This window comes from Salmo salar, chromosome 01, assembly GCF_965601325.2.
Source record: "Salmo salar chromosome 01, fSalSal1, whole genome shotgun sequence".
Taxonomy (NCBI): domain Eukaryota; kingdom Metazoa; phylum Chordata; class Actinopteri; order Salmoniformes; family Salmonidae; genus Salmo; species Salmo salar.
The window spans coordinates 2,790,251-2,817,355 of NC_138291.1; the positions used below are offsets into that span (position 1 = coordinate 2,790,251).

General features: G+C 45.0%; 1 protein-coding gene across 1 annotated transcript; it reads right to left on the minus strand.

The window, feature by feature from the left end:
- On the minus strand, positions 1-27,105 carry LOC106563190 (ubiquitin-conjugating enzyme E2 D2). Its single transcript, XM_082957449.1, has 5 exons — positions 26,527-27,105; positions 17,787-17,937; positions 11,207-11,392; positions 10,823-10,916; positions 1-223 (listed from the first exon to the last, which is right to left on the minus strand). Exons 1-5 carry the CDS (start codon positions 26,548-26,550, stop codon positions 178-180), a joined length of 501 nt encoding a protein of 166 aa, XP_082813575.1. The 5' UTR covers positions 26,551-27,105; the 3' UTR covers positions 1-177.

Below are 27,105 nucleotides of genomic sequence, written 5' to 3' on the forward strand. Positions count from 1 at the left end.
TTGACTGTCCGAGGAATAAACACTTATCTTTTTAATAGCACATGAATGAAGGAGTGGAGAAAAAAAAAATGGGGGCAAAATGAGTCTAATTCAATAACAAAATGAACAAAATAATGGAAACCAGCTATTGAAGTTGACTCCAGCTACGACGACGTTCTCCTTCCGCGAGGCCAGTCATCACATGGCGTATTTCTGCGTCCATTCTCTTGCTATTCTGCTGTATCTGCATGAGGGAGAACAAAAAACAAAAACAATAGATGCAGCTTCCCAAACGGCACACTATCGACTGCACTAGTTTTCACCAAAGCCCTACTACTAAGGGGAACAGCCCTACGGTCTGCCGGGGGGGGGAACGGCCCTACGGTCTGCCAGGGGGGAACAGCCCTACGGTCTGCCGGGAGGGGAACGGTCCTACGGTCTGCCAGGGGAACGGCCCTACGGTCTGCCGGGGGGGGAACGGCCCTACGGTCTGCCTACGGTCTGCCAGGGGAACGGCCCTACGGTCTGCCAGGGGGAACGGTCCTACGGTCTGCCAGGGGAACGGCCCTACGGTCTGCCGGGGGGGGGAACGGCCCTACGGTCTGCCGGGGGGGGGAACGGCCCTACGGTCTGCCAGGGGGGAACGGCCCTACGGTCTGCCAGGGGGGGAACGGCCCTACGGTCTGCCGGGAGGGGAACGGCCCTACGGTCTGCCGGGGGGGGAACGGCCCTACGGTCTGCCGGGGGGGGAACGGCCCTACGGTCTGCCAGGGGGGGGAACGGCCCTACGGTCTGCCGGGGGGGGAACGGCCCTACGGTCTGCCGGGGGGGAACGGCCCTACGGTCTGCCGGGGGGGAACGGCCCTACGGTCTGCCGGGGGGGAACGGCCCTACGGTCTGCCGGGGGGGAACGGCCCTACGGTCTGCCGGGGGAACGGCCCTACGGATTTCTACGTCCCTGTCCGAGTCTGTAATACCTACTCGTTTCAAGCAGAACACCATAGTGCCTGCGCACAAGAACGTCAAGGTAATCTGCATAAATGAGGCGTCACTACAGACCCTGGTTCGATCCCAGGCTGTATCACAACCGGCCGCGATCGGGAATCCCATAGGACGGCGCACAATTGGCCCAGCGTCGTCCGGGTTAGGGGGTTTGGCCGGGGTAGACAGTCACTGTAAAGAAGAATTTGTTCTTAACTGACTTGCCAGGTTAAATAAACGTTAAATATATATTTTTAATGACTACCACCCTGTAGTGCTCACGTCTAACCATGAAGGGCTTTGAAAGGCTGGTCCTGGCTCACATCAACACCATCATCCCAGGGTCCTCAGAACCTCAAAAAGTTCTACAGCTGCACCATCGAGAGCATCCTGACTGGTTGCATCACCGCCTGGTATGGCAACTGCTCGGCCTCCAACCGTTACAGAGGGTAGTGCGAACGGCCCAGTACGTCACCGGGGCCAAGCTTCCTGCCATCCAGGACCTCTATACCAGGCGGTGTCAGAGTAAGGCTCTAAAAATAGCCAAAAGACTTCAGCCACCCTAGTCAGAGAATTCTCTCTGCTACCCCTAAGCCATAAGACTGCTGAACAGCTAATCAAATGGATACCCAGACTATTTGCATTGACACCCCCCCCCCCTTTTTTATGCTGCTGCTACTCTGTTTATTATCTATGGATGGTCACTTTACCCCTACCTACATTATATTACCTCAACTACCAACACTGCTGCTACTCTGGTTATTATCTATGGATGGTTACTTTACCCCACCTACATTATATTACCTCAGTTACCTAGACTAACCTGTACACAACCTGGTTATTATCTATGGATGGTCACTTTACCCCACCTACATTATATTACCTCAGTTACCTAGACTAACCTGTACACAACCTGGTTATTATCTATGGATGGTTACTTTACCCCACCTACATTATATTACCTCAGTACTACCTAACGACTAGACCTGCTACTACTAACCTGTTTATTATCTATGGATGGTTACTTTACCCCCACCTACATTATATTACCTCAGTTACCTAGACTAACCTGTACACAACCTGGTTATTATCTATGGATGGTTACTTTACCCCACCTACATTATATTACCTCAGTTACCTAGACTAACCTGTACACAACCTGGTTATTATCTATGGATGGTCACTTTACCCCACCTACATTATATTACCTCAGTTACCTAGACTAACCTGTACACAACCTGGTTATTATCTATGGATGGTCACTTTACCCCACCTACATTATATTACCTCAGTTACCTAGACTAACCTGTACACAACCTGGTTATTATCTATGGATGGTTACTTTACCCCACCTACATTATATTACCTCAGTTACCTAGACTAACCTGTACACAACCTGGTTATTATCTATGGATGGTTACTTTACCCCACCTACATTATATTACCTCAGTTACCTAGACTAACCTGTACACAACCTGGTTATTATCTATGGATGGTTACTTTACCCCACCTACATTATATTACCTCAGTTACCTAGACTAACCTGTACACAACCTGTTTATTATCTATGGATGGTCACTTTACCCCACCTACATTATATTACCTCAGTTACCTAGACTAACCTGTACACAACCTGGTTATTATCTATGGATGGTCACTTTACCCCACCTACATTATATTACCTCAGTTACCTAGACTAACCTGTACACAACCTGTTTATTATCTATGGATGGTCACTTTACCCCACCTACATTATATTACCTCAGTTACCTAGACTAACCTGTACACAACCTGGTTATTATCTATGGATGGTTACTTTACCCCACCTACATTATATTACCTCAGTTACCTAGACTAACCTGTACACAACCTGGTTATTATCTATGGATGGTTACTTTACCCCACCTACATTATATTACCTCAGTTACCTAGACTAACCTGTACACAACCTGGTTATTATCTATGGATGGTCACTTTACCCCACCTACATTATATTACCTCAGTTACCTAGACTAACCTGTACACAACCTGGTTATTATCTATGGATGGTTACTTTACCCCACCTACATTATATTACCTCAGTTACCTAGACTAACCTGTACACAACCTGGTTATTATCTATGGATGGTTACTTTACCCCACCTACATTATATTACCTCAGTTACCTAGACTAACCTGTACACAACCTGGTTATTATCTATGGATGGTTACTTTACCCCACCTACATTATATTACCTCAGTTACCTAGACTAACCTGTACACAACCTGGTTATTATCTATGGATGGTTACTTTACCCCACCTACATTATATTACCTCAGTTACCTAGACTAACCTGTACACAACCTGGTTATTATCTATGGATGGTCACTTTACCCCACCTACATTATATTACCTCAGTTACCTAGACTAACCTGTACACAACCTGGTTATTATCTATGGATGGTTACTTTACCCCACCTACATTATATTACCTCAGTTACCTAGACTAACCTGTACACAACCTGGTTATTATCTATGGATGGTCACTTTACCCCACCTACATTATATTACCTCAGTTACCTAGACTAACCTGTACACAACCTGGTTATTATCTATGGATGGTCACTTTACCCCACCTACATTATATTACCTCAGTTACCTAGACTAACCTGTACACAACCTGGTTATTATCTATGCATGGTTACTTTACCCCACCTACATTATATTACCTCAGTTACCTAGACTAACCTGTACACAACCTGGTTATTATCTATGGATGGTTACTTTACCCCACCTACATTATATTACCTCAGTTACCTAGACTAACCTGTACACAACCTGGTTATTATCTATGGATGGTTACTTTACCCCACCTACATTATATTACCTCAGTTACCTAGACTAACCTGTACACAACCTGGTTATTATCTATGGATGGTTACTTTACCCCACCTACATTATATTACCTCAGTTACCTAGACTAACCTGTACACAACCTGGTTATTATCTATGGATGGTTACTTTACCCCACCTACATTATATTACCTCAGTTACCTAGACTAACCTGTACACAACCTGGTTATTATCTATGGATGGTTACTTTACCCCACCTACATTATATTACCTCAGTTACCTAGACTAACCTGTACACAACCTGTTTATTATCTATGGATGGTTACTTTACCCCACCTACATTATATTACCTCAGTTACCTAGACTAACCTGTACACAACCTGGTTATTATCTATGGATGGTTACTTTACCCCACCTACATTATATTACCTCAGTTACCTAGACTAACCTGTACACAACCTGGTTATTATCTATGGATGGTCACTTTACCCCTACCTACATTATATTACCTCAGTTACCTAGACTAACCTGTACACAACCTGTTTATTATCTATGGATGGTCACTTTACCCCTACCTACATTATATTACCTCAGTTACCTAGACTAACCTGTACACAACCTGGTTATTATCTATGGATGGTCACTTTACCCCACCTACATTATATTACCTCAGTTACCTAGACTAACCTGTACACAACCTGTGTTATTATCTATGCGATGGTCTACTTTACCCCACCTACATTATATTACCTCAGTTACCTAGACTAACCTGTACACAACCTGGTTATTATCTATGGATGGTTACTTTACCCCACCTACATTATATTACCTCAGTTACCTAGACTAACCTGTACACAACCTGGTTATTATCTATGGATGGTTACTTTACCCCACCTACATTATATTACCTCAGTTACCTAGACTAACCTGTACACAACCTGGTTATTATCTATGGATGGTCACTTTACCCCACCTACATTATATTACCTCAGTTACCTAGACTAACCTGTACACAACCTGGTTATTATCTATGGATGGTTACTTTACCCCACCTACATTATATTACCTCAGTTACCTAGACTAACCTGTACACAACCTGGTTATTATCTATGGATGGTTACTTTACCCCACCTACATTATATTACCTCAGTTACCTAGACTAACCTGTACACAACCTGGTTATTATCTATGGATGGTTACTTTACCCCACCTACATTATATTACCTCAGTTACCTAGACTAACCTGTACACAACCTGGTTATTATCTATGGATGGTTACTTTACCCCACCTACATTATATTACCTCAGTTACCTAGACTAACCTGTACACAACCTGGTTATTATCTATGGATGGTTACTTTACCCCACCTACATTATATTACCTCAGTTACCTAGACTAACCTGTACACAACCTGGTTATTATCTATGGATGGTCACTTTACCCCCACCTACATTATATTACCTCAGTTACCTAGACTAACCTGTACACAACCTGTTTATTATCTATGGATGGTCACTTTACCCCACCTACATTATATTACCTCAGTTACCTAGACTAACCTGTACACAACCTGTTTATTATCTATGGATGGTTACTTTACCCCACCTACATTATATTACCTCAGTTACCTAGACTAACCTGTACACAACCTGGTTATTATCTATGGATGGTTACTTTACCCCACCTACATTATATTACCTCAGTTACCTAGACTAACCTGTACACAACCTGGTTATTATCTATGGATGGTTACTTTACCCCACCTACATTATATTACCTCAGTTACCTAGACTAACCTGTACACAACCTGGTTATTATCTATGGATGGTCACTTTACCCCACCTACATTATATTACCTCAGTTACCTAGACTAACCTGTACACAACCTGGTTATTATCTATGGATGGTCACTTTACCCCACCTACATTATATTACCTCAGTTACCTAGACTAACCTGTACACAACCTGGTTATTATCTATGGATGGTTACTTTACCCCACCTACATTATATTACCTCAGTTACCTAGACTAACCTGTACACAACCTGGTTATTATCTATGGATGGTCACTTTACCCCTACCTACATTATATTACCTCAGTTACCTAGACTAACCTGTACACAACCTGGTTATTATCTATGGATGGTTACTTTACCCCACCTACATTATATTACCTCAGTTACCTAGACTAACCTGTACACAACCTGGTTATTATCTATGGATGGTTACTTTACCCCACCTACATTATATTACCTCAGTTACCTAGACTAACCTGTACACAACCTGGTTATTATCTATGGATGGTTCACTTTACCCCACCTACATTATATTACCTCAGTTACCTAGACTAACCTGTACACAACCTGGTTATTATCTATGGATGGTTACTTTACCCCACCTACATTATATTACCTCAGTTACCTAGACTAACCTGTACACAACCTGGTTATTATCTATGGATGGTTACTTTACCCCACCTACATTATATTACCTCAGTTACCTAGACTAACCTGTACACAACCTGGTTATTATCTATGGATGGTTACTTTACCCCACCTACATTATATTACCTCAGTTACCTAGACTAACCTGTACACAACCTGGTTATTATCTATGGATGGTTACTTTACCCCACCTACATTATATTACCTCAGTTACCTAGACTAACCTGTACACAACCTGTTTATTATCTATGGATGGTTACTTTACCCCACCTACATTATATTACCTCAGTTACCTAGACTAACCTGTACACAACCTGTTTATTATCTATGGATGGTTACTTTACCCCACCTACATTATATTACCTCAGTTACCTAGACTAACCTGTACACAACCTGGTTATTATCTATGGATGGTTACTTTACCCCACCTACATTATATTACCTCAGTTACCTAGACTAACCTGTACACAACCTGGTTATTATCTATGGATGGTTACTTTACCCCACCTACATTATATTACCTCAGTTACCTAGACTAACCTGTACACAACCTGGTTATTATCTATGGATGGTTACTTTACCCCACCTACATTATATTACCTCAGTTACCTAGACTAACCTGTACACAACCTGGTTATTATCTATGGATGGTTACTTTACCCCACCTACATTATATTACCTCAGTTACCTAGACTAACCTGTACACAACCTGGTTATTATCTATGGATGGTTACTTTACCCCACCTACATTATATTACCTCAGTTACCTAGACTAACCTGTACACAACCTGGTTATTATCTATGGATGGTTACTTTACCCCACCTACATTATATTACCTCAGTTACCTAGACTAACCTGTACACAACCTGGTTATTATTACTGTTATTCTTTTACTCTAGTTTGTTTTGTAAATATTTTCTCAACTCTATTTTTTCTTAGAACTGCATTGTTGGTAAAATAATGTGATTTAAATAGCATTATTTAAGAGAGCGGTAACATCTGGGCCTTTATCCGCGTAGTGTCTCAGAGTTGGCGCCCTGATCTCGGATCAAGAACCCACCTGTCCAGATCATCTCATCGATTATGATCTGAAAGGCCAAGCTGATCATAGATCAGCACTCAGACCGATTTAAGGATACACAGGCCCTGACGACGATCAACACCATGAACGAACACTCAATTACACGTCGCCCGTGTCATGAAACATCTGAACTTAATAATAATCCCTGCCTGTACAATAAGCACAGAGAAACACATTCACTCAATCCCCGAAAGATTATAGTCGACAGAAGAAAATAATTTAAAAAAAAACGAGTTGTCCACACAACCAAACTAAAGCCTTACAAGGACTGTGGAAGACGGTTGTTGGCTGAACGATGAGAAAACGTCCAGGGAATCCAGCGAGACCAGCCCTGAGTGAGGACTACATGCATAAACATAGACCGCCACAAAACAACCTCCTCTCCACAGACACGGGGACATTATTCTGCTTTGAGAGACACGGGGACATTATTCTGCTTTGAGAGACACGGGGACATTATTCTGCTTTGAGAGACAACGGGGACATTATTCTGCTTTGAGAGACAACGGGGACATTATTCTGCTTTGAGAGACACGGGGACATTATTCTGCTTTGAGAGACACGGGGACATTATTCTGCTTTGAGAGACACGGGGACGTTATTCTGCTTTGAGAGACAACGGGGACGTTATTCTGCTTTGAGAGACAACGGGGACGTTATTCTGCTTTGAGAGACAACGGGGACATTATTCTGCTTTGAGAGACAACGGGGGCATTATTCTGCTTTGAGAGACAACGGGGGCATTATTCTGCTTTGAGAGACAACGGGGACATTATTCTGCTTTGAGAGACAACGGGGACCTTATTCTGCTTTGAGAGACACGGGGACATTATTCTGCTTTGAGAGACAACGGGGGCATTATTCTGCTTTGAGAGACACAGGGACATTATTCTGCTTTGAGAGACACGGGGACATTATTCTGCTTTGAGAGACAACGGGGACATTATTCTGCTTTGAGAGACAACGGGGACATTATTCTACTTTGAGAGACACGGGGACATTATTCTGCTTTGAGAGACAACGGGGACATTATTCTGCTTTGAGAGACACGGGGACATTATTCTGCTTTGAGAGACAACGGGGACATTATTCTGCTTTGAGAGACAACGGGGACATTATTCTGCTTTGAGAGACACGGGGACATTATTCTGCTTTGAGAGACACGGGGACATTATTCTGCTTTGAGAGACACGGGGACGTTATTCTGCTTTGAGAGACAACGGGGACGTTATTCTGCTTTGAGAGACAACGGGGACGTTATTCTGCTTTGAGAGACAACGGGGACGTTATTCTGCTTTGAGAGACAACGGGGACATTATTCTGCTTTGAGAGACAACGGGGACATTATTCTGCTTTGAGAGACAACGGGGGCATTATTCTGCTTTGAGAGACAACGGGGGCATTATTCTGCTTTGAGAGACAACGGGGACATTATTCTGCTTTGAGAGACAACGGGGACCTTATTCTGCTTTGAGAGACACGGGGACATTATTCTGCTTTGAGAGACAACGGGGGCATTATTCTGCTTTGAGAGACACAGGGACATTATTCTGCTTTGAGAGACACGGGGACATTATTCTGCTTTGAGAGACAACGGGGACATTATTCTGCTTTGAGAGACAACGGGGGCATTATTCTGCTTTGAGAGACAACGGGGGCATTATTCTGCTTTGAGAGACAACGGGGACATTATTCTGCTTTGAGAGACAACGGGGACCTTATTCTGCTTTGAGAGACACGGGGACATTATTCTGCTTTGAGAGACAACGGGGGCATTATTCTGCTTTGAGAGACACAGGGACATTATTCTGCTTTGAGAGACACGGGGACATTATTCTGCTTTGAGAGACAACGGGGACATTATTCTGCTTTGAGAGACAACGGGGACATTATTCTACTTTGAGAGACACGGGGACATTATTCTGCTTTGAGAGACAACGGGGACATTATTCTGCTTTGAGAGACACGGGGACATTATTCTGCTTTGAGAGACAACGGGGACATTATTCTGCTTTGAGAGACACGGGGACATTATTCTGCTTTGAGAGACACGGGGACATTATTCTGCTTTGAGAGACAACGGGGACATTATTCTGCTTTGAGAGACAACGGGGACATTATTCTGCTTTGAGAGACAACGGGGACATTATTCTGCTTTGAGAGACAACGGGGACATTATTCTGCTTTGAGAGACAACGGGGACATTATTCTGCTTTGAGAGACAACGGGGACATTATTCTGCTTTGAGAGACACGGGGACATTATTCTGCTTTGAGAGACAACGGGGACATTATTCTGCTTTGAGAGACACGGGGACATTATTCTGCTTTGAGAGACACGGGGACATTATTCTGCTTTGAGAGACAACGGGGACATTATTCTGCTTTGAGAGACACGGGGACATTATTCTGCTTTGAGAGACAACGGGGACATTATTCTGCTTTGAGAGACAACGGGGACATTATTCTGCTTTGAGAGACAACGGGGACATTATTCTGCTTTGAGAGACAACGGGGACATTATTCTGCTTTGAGAGACAACGGGGACATTATTCTGCTTTGAGAGACAACGGGGACATTATTCTGCTTTGAGAGACAACGGGGACATTATTCTGCTTTGAGAGACAACGGGGACATTATTCTGCTTTGAGAGACAACGGGGACATTATTCTGCTTTGAGAGACAACGGGGACATTATTCTGCTTTGAGAGACAACGGGGACGTTATTCTGTTTTGAGAGACAACGGGGACATTATTCTGCTTTGAGAGACAACGGGGACATTATTCTGCTTTGAGAGACACGGGGACATTATTCTGCTTTGAGAGACAACGGGGACATTATTCTGCTTTGAGAGACACGGGGACATTATTCTGCTTTGAGAGACACGGGGACATTATTCTGCTTTGAGAGACAACGGGGACATTATTCTGCTTTGAGAGACACGGGGACATTATTCTGCTTTGAGAGACAACGGGGACATTATTCTGCTTTGAGAGACAACGGGGACATTATTCTGCTTTGAGAGACAACGGGGACATTATTCTGCTTTGAGAGACAACGGGGACATTATTCTGCTTTGAGAGACAACGGGGACATTATTCTGCTTTGAGAGACAACGGGGACATTATTCTGCTTTGAGAGACAACGGGGACATTATTCTGCTTTGAGAGACAACGGGGACATTATTCTGTTTTGAGAGACAACGGGGACATTATTCTGCTTTGAGAGACAACGGGGACATTATTCTGCTTTGAGAGACAACGGGGACATTATTCTGCTTTGAGAGACAACGGGGACGTTATTCTGCTTTGAGAGACAACGGGGACATTATTCTGCTTTGTCTCGGCTGCAGACCATTATCGTGTTTACATGTCGCCAACTGAAAGCAGACAGGAAGTTACGTTTATCACCTTCCCAGTGAGCAAAACGTGATGAAAAATCCATAATTTTCACAGGGTTTATACAGAATAATAGTGATGTCTCCAACAGACAACATTACTTACTTGTCACTATCTGTTTTATAGATGCGAGCGATCTCTGGTACTAGAGGGTCGTCTGGGTTGGGGTCGCATAAGAGGGAGCAAATGGAGAGCAGAACTGCAGAGGAAAATACGAGAGTTAAAACCCTGTTTCTCTCTGTTGTGGAACTAGGAACAAGGGTTGTATTCTCCCGCTACGGACTATTCTGTGATGTAGAAATGTCTGATTCCTTTATGATACACACACAGAGAGGCACATTCAAAAAAAAAAATGTAGAAAACATCTCAGGAATCTCCATTGAAAAATAACTTTTGTAGTCCAGGACGAGGTTTAATCTGTGTCCGGTAAAAACTGCCCCATAATGCACTTTCAGTGGATCTGTCCATCACAGAGTCGTCGTAACTCACCTTTAGAAATAGTTAAAGCAGGGGACCACTGTGATCGGAGAATATCCAGACAGATGCTGCCGTTGCTGTTAATATTGGGGTGGTAAATTCTGGTGGTAAACGCTAACTGGGAGAGAGAGAGAGAAATATTAACAACATTAACTAGGAAAATATTAATTAAACAACATGTTAATACATTTAGTAACCCTCCCTCCTACCACACATTAACTAGTAACCCCCCCCTCCTACCACACATTAACTAGTAACCCCCCCCCTCCCTCCTACCACACATTAACTAGTAACCCCTCCCTCCTACCACACATTAACTAGTAACCCCCCCCTCCCTCCTACCACACATTAACTAGTACCCCCCCTCATACCACACATTAACTAGTAACCCCTCCCTCCTACCACACATTAACTAGTAACCCCTCCCTCCTACCACACATTAACTAGTAACCCCCCCCCTCCCTCCTACCACACATTAACTAGTAACCCCCCCCCTCCCTCCTACCACACATTAACTAGTAACCCCCCCCCTCCTACCACACATTAACTAGTAACCCCCCCCTCCCTCCTACCACACATTAACTAGTAACCCCCCCCTCCCTCCTACCACACATTAACTAGTAACCCCCCCCTCCTACCACACATTAACTAGTAACCCCCCACCTCCTACCACACATTAACTAGTAACCCCCCCCTCCTACCACACATTAACTAGTAACCCCCCCACCACACATTAACTAGCAACCCCCCCCACCACACATTAACTAGTAACCCCCCCCCTCCTACCACACATTAACTAGTAACCCCCCCCCTCCTACCACACATTAACTAGTAACCCCCCTTCCTACCACACATTAACTAGTAACCCCCCCCTCCTACCACACATTAACTAGTAACCCCCCCCCTCCTACCACACATTAACTAGTAACCCCCCCCCACTACCACACATTAACTAGTAACCCCCCCCCCTACCACACATTAACTAGTAACCCCCCCCCCCACCACACATTAACTAGTAACCCCCCCTTCTACCACACATTAACTAGTAACCCCCCCTCCTACCACACATTAACTAGTAACCCCCCCACCACACATTAACTAGTAACCCCCCCCCCCACCACACATTAACTAGTAACCCCCCCCCCCACCACACATTAACTAGTAACCCCCCCCTCCTACCACACATTAACTAGTAACCCCCCCCCTCCTACCACACATTAACTAGTAACCCCCCTACTACCACACATTAACTAGTAACCCCCCCCCCCACCACACATTAACTAGTAACCCCCCCTCCTACCACACATTAACTAGTAACCCCCCCCTCCTACCACACATTAACTAGTAACCCCCCACCTCCTACCACACATTAACTAGTAACCCCCCCCTCCTACCACACATTAACTAGTAACCCCCCCACCACACATTAACTAGCAACCCCCCCCACCACACATTAACTAGTAACCCCCCCCCCTCCTACCACACATTAACTAGTAACCCCCCCCCTCCTACCACACATTAACTAGTAACCCCCCCCCTCCTACCACACATTAACTAGTAACCCCCCTTCCTACCACACATTAACTAGTAACCCCCCCCTCCTACCACACATTAACTAGTAACCCCCCCCCTCCTACCACACATTAACTAGTAACCCCCCCCCCACTACCACACATTAACTAGTAACCCCCCCCCCTACCACACATTAACTAGTAACCCCCCCCCCCCCCCCACCACACATTAACTAGTAACCCCCCCTTCTACCACACATTAACTAGTAACCCCTCCCTCCTACCACACATTAACTAGTAACCCCTCCCTCCTACCACACATTAACTAGTAACCCCCCCCCTCCCTCCTACCACACATTAACTAGTAACCCCCCCCTCCCTCCTACCACACATTAACTAGTAACCCCCCCTCCCTCCTACCACACATTAACTAGTAACCCCCCCCTCCCTCCTACCACACATTAACTAGTAACCCCCCCCTCCCTCCTACCACACATTAACTAGTAACCCCCCCCTCCTACCACACATTAACTAGTAACCCCTCCCTCCTACCACACATTAACTAGTAACCCCCCCCTCCTACCACACATTAACTAGTAACCCCCCACCTCCTACCACACATTAACTAGTAACCCCCCCCCTCCTACCACACATTAACTAGTAACCCCCCCACCACACATTAACTAGCAACCCCCCCCACCACACATTAACTAGTAACCCCCCCCTCCTACCACACATTAACTAGTAACCTCCCCCCTCCTACCACACATTAACTAGTAACCCCCCTTCCTACCACACATTAACTAGTAACCCCCCCCTCCTACCACACATTAACTAGTAACCCCCCCCCCTCCTACCACACATTAACTAGTAACCCCCCCCCCACTACCACACATTAACTAGTAACCCCCCCCCCCTACCACACATTAACTAGTAACCCCCCCCCCCACCACACATTAACTAGTAACCCCCCCTTCTACCACACATTAACTAGTAACCCCCCCTCCTACCACACATTAACTAGTAACCCCCCCACCACACATTAACTAGTAACCCCCCCCCCACCACACATTAACTAGTAACCCCCCCCTCCTACCACACATTAACTAGTAACCCCCCCCTCCTACCACACATTAACTAGTAACCCCCCTACTACCACACATTAACTAGTAACCCCCCCCCCACCACACATTAACTAGTAACCCCCCCTCCTACCACACATTAACTAGTAACCCCCCCCCTCCTACCACACATTAACTAGTAACCCCCCCTCCTACCACACATTAACTAGTAACCCCCCCCCCCCACCACACATTAACTAGTAACCCCCCCCCCCACCACACATTAACTAGTAACCCCCCCTCCTACCACACATTAACTAGTAACCCCCCCCTCCTACCACACATTAACTAGTAACCCCCCTACTACCACACATTAACTAGTAACCCCCCCTACTACCACACATTAACTAGTAACCCCCCCCACCACACATTAACTAGTAACCCCCCCCCCCACCACACATTAACTAGTAACCCCCCCTTCTACCACACATTAACTAGTAACCCCCCCCTCCTACCACACATTAACTAGTAACCCCCCCTCCTACCACACATTAACTAGTAACCCCCCCTTCTACCACACATTAACTAGTAACCCCCCCCCTCCTACCACACATTAACTAGTAACCCCCCCCCATCCTACCACACATTAACTAGTAACCCCCCCCTCCTACCACACATTAACTAGTAACCCCCCCTCCTACCACACATTAACCTGACGGGGATTTAGGATCGATCCCCTTTGCTAACCCCCCCTCCCTCGTACCACACATTAACTAGTAACCCCCCCTCCTACCACACATTAACTAGTAACCCCCCCCTCCTACCACACATTAACTAGTAACCCCCCCCTCCTACCACACATTAACTAGTAACCCCCCCCTCCTACCACACATTAACCTGACGGGGATTTAGGATCGATCCCCTTTGCTAACCCCCCCCCCCCTCCTACCACACATTAACCTGACGGGGATTTAGGATCGATCCCCTTTGCTAACCCCCCCCCCCCCTCCTACCACACATTAACCTGACGGGGATTTAGGATCGATCCCCTTTGCTAACCCCCCCCCCCCCTCCTACCACACATTAACTAGTAACCCCCCCCTCCTACCACACATTAACCTGACGGGGATTTAGGATCGATCCCCTTTGCTAACCCCCCCCCCCCCCCCTCCTACCACACATTAACCTGACGGGGATTTAGGATCGATCCCCTTTGCTAACCCCCCCCCCCCCTCCTACCACACATTAACCTGACGGGGATTTAGGATCGATCCCCTTTGCTAACCCCCCCCCCCCCCTACCACACATTAACTAGTAACCCCCCCTTCTACCACACATTAACTAGTAACCCCCCCTCCTACCACACATTAACTAGTAACCCCCCCACCACACATTAACTAGTAACCCCCCCCCCCCACCACACATTAACTAGTAACCCCCCCCTCCTACCACACATTAACTAGTAACCCCCCCCTCCTACCACACATTAACTAGTAACCCCCCTACTACCACACATTAACTAGTAACCCCCCCCCCACCACACATTAACTAGTAACCCCCCCTCCTACCACACATTAACTAGTAACCCCCCCCCTCCTACCACACATTAACTAGTAACCCCCCCTCCTACCACACATTAACCTGTTGGGTCTAGGGGGCAGCATTTGCACGTCTGGATAAAAAAAATGTACCCGATTTAATCTGGTTACTAATCCTACCCAGTAACTAGAATATGCATATACTTATTATATATGGATAGAAAACACTCTAAAGTTTCCAAAACTGTTTGAATGGTGTCTGTGAGTATAACAGAACTCATTTGGCAGGCAAAACCCTGAGACATTTTCTGACAGGAAGTGGATACCTGATGTGTTGTATTGACTTTAAACCTATCCCATTGAAAAACACAGGGGTTTAGGAATATTTTGGCACTTCCTATTGCTTCCACTAGATGTCACCAGCCTTTACAAAGTGTTTTGAGTCTTCTGGAGGGAGATCTGACCGAACAAGAGCCATGGAACGGTGATGTCCCATTAGACACCTGGCGCGCTACTTCATGTTGGGTACCCTCGTTCCAATACGTTATAAAAGGCTATGCATTCGTCCACCTTGAATATTATTCATGTTCTGGTTAAAAAAGGCCCTAATGATTTATGCTATACAACGTTTGACATGTTTGAACGAACGGAAATATATTTTTTCCCCTCGTTCATGACGAGAAGTCCGGCTGGCTTACATCATGTGCTAACGAGACGGAGATTTTTGGACATAAATGATGAGCTTTTTTGAACAAAACTACATTCGTTATGGACCTGTGATACCTGGAAGTGACATCTGATGAAGAGAATCAAAGGTAATGGATTATTTACATAGTATTTTCGATTTTAGATCTCCCCAACATGACGTCTAGTCTGTATCGCAACGCGTATTTTTCTGGGCACAGTGCTCAGATTATTGCAAAGTGTGATTTCCCAGTAAGGTTATTTTTAAATCTGGCAAGTTGATTGCGTTCAAAAGATGTAAATCTATAATTCTTTAAATGACAATATAATATTTTACCAATGTTTTCTAATTTTAATTATTTAATTTGTGACGCTGACTTGACTGCCGGTTATTGGAGGGAAACGATTTCCTCAACATCAATGCCATAGTAAAACGCTGTTTTTGTATATGAATATGAACTTGATAGAACTAAAAATGCATGCATTGTCTAACATAATGTTCTAGGAGTGTCATCTGATGGAGATTGTAAAAGGTTAGTGCATCATTTTAGCTGGTTTTATGGTTTTGGTGACCCTGTCTTTGACTTGACAAAACATTACACACAACTCTTGTAAATGTACTGTCCTAACATACTCTAAATTTATGCTTTCGCCGTAAAACCTTTTTGAAATCGTAAAACGTGGTTAGATTAAGGAGATGTTTATCTTTCAAATGGTGTAACATAGTTGTATTTTTGAAAAATTTGAATTTTGACATTTATTTGGATTCAAATTTGCCGCTCTTGAAATGCACCTGCTGTTGATGGAGTGCACCACAGGTGGCACGCTAGCGTCCCACCTAGCCCCAAGAGGTTAACTAGTAACCCCCCCCCCCACCACACATTAACTAGTAACCCCCCCCCCACCACACATTAACTAGTAACCCCCCCTCCTACCACACATTAACTAGCTCAACCCACCCCCTCCTACCACACATTAACTAGTAACCCCCCTACTACCACACATTAACTAGTAACCCCCCCACCACCACAACATCTCCACCACATAGTCAACCCCCCCCACCACCACACATTAACTAATAACCCCCCCCCCCACCACACATTAACTAGTCAACTCCCCACCCCTCCACCACACATTATCCACCTCAGACCTGAACCCCCCCTCTCTACCACACATTAACCATCTTAGACTAACCCCCTCCCCCTCCTACCACACATTAACTAGTAACCTCCCACCACATACCTCATCCCACCAACATTAACTAGTAACCCCCCCCTCCTAATCCACCACATTAACCTCAGGTTAACACCCCCCCTCCTACCACACATCAACCTGACGGGGATTTAGGATCGATCCCCTTTGCTAACCCCCCCTCCCTCGTACCACACATTAACTAGTAACCCCCCCTCCTACCACACATTAACTAGTAACCCCCCCCCTCCTACCACACATTAACCTGACGGGGATTTAGGATCGATCCCCTTTGCTAACCCCCCCCCCTCCTACCACACATTAACCTGACGGGGATTTAGGATCGATCCCCTTTGCTAACCCCCCCCCTCCTACCACACATTAACCTGACGGGGATTTAGGATCGATCCCCTTTGCTAACCCCCCCCCTCCTACCACACATTAACCTGACGGGGATTTAGGATCGATCCCCTTTGCTAACCCCCCCCCCCTACCACACATTAACCTGACGGGGATTTAGGATCATTATAATATTTAACCAGTGTTTCTTAACGCACCTTTGATCAGGTGTATTAGTGCTCGGGCAAAAAACACTAAAATATTCAGCCCTTTTTGGTTCTCCAGGACCAAGATGAAGAATAACTGCCTTCAACAGAACCATAAAAACAAAACAAAAAAGTCTTAAGACACCTACTGTCGTCTCCCACCGGTCCTGCTGAGCACTGTGCTGGAGGGTCACGAGCCAGATCGTTCAGCTCCTGCAATCAACAAGACAGACGAGGAACAATTAGCTCGAAACCAGAGGCAGACATTTTGAATGATTAAAGCAACAGGGTGAGTCTGAGAACAAAGAAGAATGAGTGGATAGCTTGTCACTGGGCTTATAGGCTATGAGCCCAAAGTAACCTACACCGGGGCCATACTCAGTAGAGCACACACCGTAGCAAAAACGTATGGCAAAGGGAGAAAAAAAAAGTGTTTGGTATTTGAAAGTTCAGGAAGTCCCTCCTCACTGCTGTTTGTTTTCTTGGTGCATAGTGATTAACAACCCAACTGTGTGTTGTTGTGAAAAAAGGAAGCAGCCATTTCTCCAAGAACTAGTCAGACGGTCAATCGACACCACCTATACAAATGTGGCAAAAGCATAACCTCTACCGTGTTCGGCAACCACTGACGGAAAGCTGTTGTACTGTTCACATTACAGACAAAACGGACCTATGGGGCCTGGTCAAAAGTGGTGCACTATAAAAAAGTGGTGAAGAGGGTGCCATTAGGGATGTAAGTATCGCCTGGGTCCAGGGTTAGCAAAGCTAAAACACCATATTGACTGTTGACAACAATGCGGTGGAGGCAGCAGCGGAGTTAGGAAATGAGAAAACAGACTTTTCCTTAACTGTCTAAGAAAACTGAGGAGAGAGGACACCAAATGAATGAACTCTGTAATCAATAGCCTAACTGTTAAATGTGCCTGGCTTTAATAAATCATCCATATATACAGTGCATTTGGAAAGTATTCAGACCCGTTTACCTTTCCACACAGTTTTGCCTTCCCTGTGGCTCAGTTGGTAGAGCATGGTGTTTGCAATGCCAGGGTTGTGGGTTCGATTCCCACGGGGGGCCAGTACAAAAAAAATGCATGAAATGTATGCATTCACTATTGTAAGTCGCTCTGGATAAGAGCGTCTGCTAAATGACTAAAAATGTTACGTTACAGCCTTGGGTATGACGCTACAAGTTTGGCACACCTATATTTGGGGAGTTTCTCCTATTCTTCTCTGCAGATCCTCTCAAGCTCTGTCAGGTTGGATAGGGAGTGTCGCTGCACAGCTATTTTCAGGTCTCTCAAGAGACCTAAGATTGGCTTCAAGTCCGGGCCACACAAGGAAATTCAGAGACTAGTCCCAAAGTCACTCCTGTGTTGTCTTGGCTGTGTTCTTAGAGTCATTGTCCTGTTGGAAGGTGAACCTTCACCACTGTCTGAAGTCCTGAGCAGGTTTTTAATCAAGGATCTCTCTGTACTTTCCTCTGTTCATCTTTCCCTCAATCCTGACTAGTCTCTCAGTCCCTGCCGCTGAAAAACATCCCCACCATGCTTCACCATAGAGATGACGCAACGTTTCCTCCAGACGTGACACTTGGCATTTAGACCAAGTTTCTCATGGTCAGAGTCCTTTAGCTGCCTTTTGGCAAATGTTATTTGTCACATGCGCCGAATACAACAATCTTACCGTATAATGTTTACTTACAAGCCTTTAACCAACAATGTAGTTAAGAAAATAGAGTTAAGTTAATATTCACTAAATAAAATAAATTAAAAAGTAAAATAACGAGGCTGTATACACAGAGGGTACCGGTACAGAGTTAACGTGGAGGCTATATACAGGGGGTACCGGTACAGAGTCAATGTGGAGGCTATATACAGGGGGGGTACCGGTACAGAGTCAACGTGGAGGCTATATACAGGGGTACCGGTACAGAGTCAATGTGGAGGCTATATACAGGGGGTACCGGTACAGAGTCAACGTGGAGGCTATATACAGGGGTACCGGTACAGAGTCAATGTGGAGGCTATATACAGGGGGTACCGGTACAGAGTCAATGTGGAGGCTATATACAGGGGGGGTACCGGTACAGAGTCAATGTGGAGGCTATATACAGGGGGGGTACCGGTACAGAGTCAATGTGGAGGCTATATACAGGGGGTACCGGTACAGAGTCAATGTGGAGGCTATATACAGGGGGTACCGGTACAGAGTCAATGTGGAGGCTATATACAGGGGCTACCGGTACAGAGTCAATGTGGAGGCTATATACAGGGAGTTACGGTACAGAGTCAATGTGGAGGCTATATACAGGGGGTACCGGTACAGAGTCAATGTGGAGGCTATATACAGGGGGTACCGGTACAGAGTCAATGTGGAGGCTATATACAGGGGGTACCGGTACAGAGTCAATGTGGAGGCTATATACAGGGGGTACCGGTACAGAGTCAATGTGGAGGCTATATACTGGGGGTACCGGTACAGAGTCAATGTGGAGGCTATATACAGGGTATTACGGTACAGAGTTAACGTGGAGGCTATATACAGGGGGTACCGGTACAGAGTCAATGTGGAGGCTATATACAGGGGGTACCGGGTACAGAGTCAATGTGGAGGCTATATACTGGGGGTACCGGTACAGAGTCAATGTGGAGGCTATATACAGGGGGTACCGGTACAGAGTCAATGTGGAGGCTATATACAGGGGGTACCGATACAGAGTCAATGTGGAGGCTATATACAGGGGGTACCGGTACAGAGTCAATGTGGAGGCTATATACAGGGGGTACCGGTACAGAGTCAATGTGGAGGCTATATACAGGGGGTACCGATACAGAGTCAATGTGGAGGCTATATACAGGGGGTACCGGTACAGAGTCAATGTGGAGGCTATATACAGGGGGTACCGATACAGAGTCAATGTGGAGGCTATATACAGGGGGTACCGGTACAGAGTCAATGTGGAGGCTATATACAGGGGGTACCGGTACAGAGTCAATGTGGAGGCTATATACAGGGGTACCGGTACAGAGTCAATGTGGAGGCTATATACAGGGGGTACCGGTACAGAGTCAATGTGGAGGCTATATACAGGGGTACCGGTACAGAGTCAATGTGGAGGCTATATACAGGGGGTACCGGTACAGAGTCAATGTGGAGGCTATATACAGGGGGTACCAGTACAGAGTCAATGTGGAGGCTATATACAGGGGGTACCGGTACAGAGTCAATGTGGAGGCTATATACAGGGGGTACCGGTACAGAGTCAATGTGGAGGCTATATACAGGGGGTACCGGTACAGAGTTAACGTGGAGGCTATATACAGGGGGTACCGGTACAGAGTCAATGTGGAGGCTATATACAGGAGGTACCGGTACAGAGTCAATGTGGAGGCTATATACAGGGGGTACCGGTACAGAGTCAATGTGGAGGCTATATACAGGGGGTACCGGTACAGAGTCAATGTGGAGGCTATATACAGGGGGTACCGGTACAGAGTCAATGTGGAGGCTATATACAGGGGGTACCGGTACAGAGTCAATGTGGAGGCAATATACAGGGGGGTACCAGTACAGAGTCAATGTGGAGGCTATATACAGGGGGTACCGGTACAGAGTCAATGTGGAGGCTATATACAGGGGGTACCGGTACAGAGACAATGTGGAGGCTATATACAGGGTGTTACGGTACAGAGACAATGTGCGGGGTACAGGTTAGTCGAGCCAATATGTACATGTAGGAGTAGCAGCAGTGTTGGTAGTTGAGGTAATATAATGTAGGTGGGGTGAAGTAACCATCCATAGATAATAACCAGGTTGTGTACAGGTTAGTCTAGGTAACTGAGGTAATATAATGTAGGTAGGGGTAAAGTAACCATCCATAGATAATAACCAGGTTGTGTACAGGTTAGTCTAGGTAACTGAGGTAATATAATGTAGGTGGGGTAAAGTAACCATCCATAGATAATAACCAGGTTGTGTACAGGTTAGTCTAGGTAACTGAGGTAATATAATGTAGGTGGGGTGAAGTAACCATCCATAGATAATAAACAGAGAGTAGCAGCAGTGTTGGTAGTTGAGGTAATATAATGTAGGTAGGGGTAAAGTAACCATCCATAGATAATAACCAGGTTGTGTACAGGTTAGTCTAGGTAACTGAGGTAATATAATGTAGGTGGGGTGAAGTGACCATGCATAGATAATAAACAGAGTAGCAGCAGTGTTGGTAGTTGAGGTAATATAATGTAGGTGGGGTAAAGTAACCATCCATAGATAATAAACAGAGAGTAGCAGCAGTGTTGGTAGTTGAGGTAATATAATGTAGGTGGGGTAAAGTGACCATCCATAGATAATAAACAGAGTAGCAGCAGTGTTGGTAACTGAGGTAATATAATGTAGGTGGGGGTAAAGTAACCATGCATAGATAATAACCAGGTTGTGTACAGGTTAGTCTAGGTAACTGAGGTAATATAATGTAGGTAGGGGTAAAGTAACCATCCATAGATAATAACCAGGTTGTGTACAGGTTAGTCTAGGTAACTGAGGTAATATAATGTAGGTAGGGGTAAAGTAACCATCCATAGATAATAACCAGGTTGTGTACAGGTTAGTCTAGGTAACTGAGGTAATATAATGTAGGTGGGGTGAAGGGACTATCCATAGATAATAACCAGGTTGTGTACAGGTTAGTCTAGGTAACTGAGGTAATATAATGTAGGTGGGGTAAAGTAACCATCCATAGATAATAACCAGAGTAGCAGCAGTGTTGGTAGTTGAGGTAATATAATGTAGGTAGGGGTAAAGTGACAATGCATAGATAATAAACAGAGTAGCAGCAGAACCGAGCCTTGGCGTTGCGGTACCGCTTGCAATTTGTCAGACAGCGCCTTCAACAGATCTGTGCCTTGACACAATCAATTTTAGAATAAGGCTGTAAGGTAACAAAGTGTGGGGGAAAAAAAACCCCGAAGGGGTCTGAATACTTTCTGAAAGCTCTGTATGTACTGAAATATGACAGAACCCGCTTCTGTTTGAGTGTTTGTTTAATAACCTACTGATTCCGTGAGCACCGACCACAACAACGTCGCAAACAATTTAACAAATCTTTAAGGTTACAAAATGTGGGACTATTTTTTTTTTTTTACGATGTTCAGAGAGTTTGTTATAACAAATGTATTGATATGATTATGATAGGCTATAGGTCAGTCCCTATTAATCACGGGCATGGTGGATGCCAGGAGAACGCTACCTGCCCGAATGCATAGTGTCAACTGTAAAGATTGGTGGGGGAGGAATAATGGTCTGGGGCTGTTTTTCATGGTTCGGGCCCCTTAGTTACAATGAAGGGACATCTTAACGCTACAGCATGTAATGACATTCTAGACTACTTTGTGGGAACAGTTTAGGGAAGGCCGTTTCCTGTCTCAGCATGACAAATTGCATTTATTAGGGATCCCCATTAGTTCCTGTCAAGGCAGCGGCTACTCTTCCTGGGGGTTTATTATGGATCCCCATTAGTTCCTGTCAAGGCAGCAGCTACTCTTCCTGGGGTTTATTATGGATCCCCATTAGTTCCTGTCAAGGCAGCGGCTACTCTTCCTGGGGGTTTATTATGGATCCCCATTAGTTCCTGTCAAGGCAGCAGCTACTCTTCCTGGGGTTTATTATGGATCCCCATTAGTTCCTGTCAAGGCAGCAGCTACTCTTCCTGGGGTTTATTATGGATCCCCATTAGTTCCTGCCAAGGCAGCAGCTACTCTTCCTGGGGTTTATTATGGATCCCCATTAGTTCCTGCCAAGGCAGCAGCTACTCTTCCTGGGGTTTATTATGGATCCCCATTAGTTCCTGCCAAGGCAGCAGCTACTCTTCCTGGGGTTTATCATGGATCCCCATTAGTTCCTGTCAAGGCAGCGGCTACTCTTCCTGGGGTTTATTATGGATCCCCATTAGTTCCTGCCAAGGCAGCAGCTACTCTTCCTGGGGTTTATTATGGATCCCCATTAGTTCCTGTCAAGGCAGCGGCTACTCTTCCTGGGGTTTATTATGGATCCCCATTAGTTCCTGCTAAGACAGCAGCTACTCTTCCTGGGGTTTATTATGGATCCCCATTAGTTCCTGCCAAGGCAGCAGCTTCTCTTCCTGGGGTTTATTATGGATCCCCGTTAGTTCCTGCCAAGGCAGCAGCTACTCTTCCTGGGGGTTTATTATGGATCCCCATTAGTTCCTGCCAAGGCAGCAGCTACTCTTCCTGGGGTTTATTATGGATCCCCATTAGTTCCTGCCAAGGCAGCAGCTACTCTTCCTGGGGTTTATTATGGATCCCCATTAGTTCCTGCCAAGGCAGCAGCTTCTCTTCCTGGGGTTTATTATGGATCCCCGTTAGTTCCTGCCAAGGCAGCAGCTACTCTTCCTGGGGGTTTATTATGGATCCCCATTAGTTCCTGTCAAGGCAGCGGCTACTCTTCCTGGGGGTTTATTATGGATCCCCATTAGTTCCTGTCAAGGCAGCGGCTACTCTTCCTGGGGTTTATTATGGATCCCCATTAGTTCCTGCCAAGGCAGCAGCTACTCTTCCTGGGGGTTTATTATGGATCCCCATTAGTTCCTGCCATGGCAGCAGCTACTCTTCCTGGGGTTTATTATGGATCCCCATTAGTTCCTGCCATGGCAGCAGCTACTCTTCCTGGGGTCCAAACACATTAAGACACTACTTACATTACACATAAAACAAAATATAAAACAGTACATCATATAACATTATTACACCACTACTTATCTACAATACAACAATTTATAATACCACCATACTACAATGTATGCGTATGTCTGTACCTGTGTGTGTGTGTGTGTGTGTCTCTTCACAGTCACCGTTGTTCCATAAGGTGCATTTATACCAGTTTTTTTATATATTTTGTTGTGGAATAGAGTTCCATGTAGTCATGGCTCTATGTAGTACTGTGTGCCTCCCATAGTCTGTGATGGGTTTGGGGACTGTGAAGAGACCTCTGGTGGCATGTCTTGTGGGGTATGGATGGGTGTCTGAGCTGTGTGCCAGTAGTTTAGACAGACAGCTCAGTGTATTCAACATGTCAATACCTCTCACAAATACAAGTAGTGATGAAGTCAATCTCTCCTTCACTTTGAGCCAGGAGAGATTGACATGCATATTATTATTGTTAGCTCTCTGTGTACTTTTAAGGGCCAGCTGTGCTGTCCTGAGAATTTTGCAATTTTCTTAAGTCCCTCTTTGTGGCACCTGACCACACGACTGAACAGTAGTCTAGGTGCGACAAAACTAGGGCCTGTAGGACCTGCCTTGTTGATAGTGCTGTTAAGAAGGTAGAAACTAGGGCCTGTAGGACCTGCCTTGTTGATAGTGTTGTTAAGAAGGCAGAGCAGCGCTTTATAATGGACAGACTTCTCCCCATCTTAGCTACTGTTATATAAATATGTTTTGACCACGACAGCTTACAATCCAGAGTTACTCCAAGCAGTTCAGTCACCTCAATTTGTTCAATTTCCACATGATTCATAACAAGATTTAGTTGAGGTTTAGGGTTTAGTCCTAAATACAATGCATTTAGTTTTGGGAATATTTGGGACTAACATTCCTTGCCACCCATTCTGGAACTAACTGCAGCTCTTTGCAGCTGGGGACAATAAAATGCACACAATGATACAGACGGTTCAAGTTGAGGGAATTGGAATGCTGGCTCCAGGAATGTTCACCAGAGCTGTTGGTCAATAATCGAATGTTAATTTCTCTACCATAAGCCGCCTCCAACGCTGTTTTAGAGAATTTGGCAGTACTTCCAAAAAACGCAGACCACAAAGCTTGTGTGGCATTACCTCTGTTGTATTTATGTAACTTCATTTAAGCCCTTTTAAACTGGTGTTTATCAAATATGAACCGTTAACTACACCTGCAGATGTGTAACAGTGAGTGGTAACCAGTAATGACTGTATTCATATGCCCATATGTATTCATATGCCCCCACCCCGGGGGTCTCTCCATTGGGATATCAATGGCCCAACTTCATCAAAATGGCTGAGGTGTCGCTGGCTAGTGGCTTATAGAGGAGCAGGTTCAGATAAGAGTACAATAATTAAGATACACACATTTATATTCATTTACATTGTTAGTGATCTTCCTAGCTAAACGTGTTATCCACCTAGCTAGCTAGTCGGTCTCATCTTACATGTACATTTTGCTAGCTAACGTTTCGTTAGCATTCGTTACCGGTAACTTTTAGCTAGATCTGGTGAGAAGGCTATCTACCGTTCAGCTAACATCTAGCTAGCTGGCAGCACAACAATGACGACTGAAATTGACTTTCAGTAGCCAACTAGCATCAATGTTGCCTCAAAGAAATGCTGTTGTTTTTTTTATATATCAGACAGGCCTTTTATCAGAAGTTAGCCGATCAAACTGGTACGATTTACGATGAGTTGAGTGGCGACTAACTTAACTTAATAACTAAACGTTAGCTAGATCTTAACAAAAACGACTTGTTTCAGCACCCAAAAGGATAGCAGGCAATTACAGTACGATCATAACGTGTAATTACGGGCTATTCTTTAGGTGCTGAAATCAGTAGTTTGACACCCAAATAACTAGTAATAGGTATGGTACAAACTCGTTATCTAGGTAGCTAGGTACTACCTAACGAGCTAGCCAGTCTAGTGTCAACAAAACCGATGGCACAGATGATAAATAATATTTGGATATGGGGACGGGCGTTAGCTAGATTGCTAACTAGCCAACTTTAGCCATAATTGGCTAACTAGCTACCTAGTTAAGTTACCTTGTGGATCCTTTTCAGCGCCATCCTCGCTCCGAGAGTATTGCAATCAATGTTGCAATGTGAATCTTCACCGAGTTTGCCCAACTGGGCAACTGACGAGGTATAACAGGGTAGCTAGCTAGCTAGCCGGACAGACAAATTCAATGTTAGCTAACGTTAAGCGTCGACCCTAATATAGCTAGCTAGGCTAACGTTAAACGTCGACCCTAATATAGCTAGCTAGGCTAACGTTAAACGTCGACCCTAATATAGCTAGCTAGGCTAACGTTAAACGTCGACCCTAATATAGCTAGCTAGGCTAACGTTAGCTAGATGGCTAACGTACGGCTGTGCGTCGAGGAAAAAAAACAAAACAAAAAAAACAATTCCTTGACAAAATAGCTAGCTATCTAATCTTCACTTTAAATAAAAGTCAATACGGACGACTACGTTTTTAATCGTCATTAACGTGTGTGTATATATATATATATATTCCTTCGTAGCTTTGTATAAATAAGTGTTCTTCCGCTAAAATGTTAACAAGATGTCCTCTCCGTACCGATAACAAGTAGCATGACAGAGAGCTAACCGCTTGCTAGC

Bases quoted from the DNA above. Each gene is read 5' to 3' on its own strand.
- LOC106563190 (XM_082957449.1), bottom strand. From the start codon at position 26,550: ATGGCGCTGAAAAGGATCCACAAG. The intron at 11,393-17,786 runs GCTGAATATTTT...GGTAGGAGGGAG, and splicing joins GTCCTGGAGAACCAAAAAGG to GGTTACTAAATGTATTAACA. The intron at 10,917-11,206 runs GTGAGTTACGAC...TTTCCTCTGCAG, and splicing joins TGCTTTAACTATTTCTAAAG to TTCTGCTCTCCATTTGCTCC.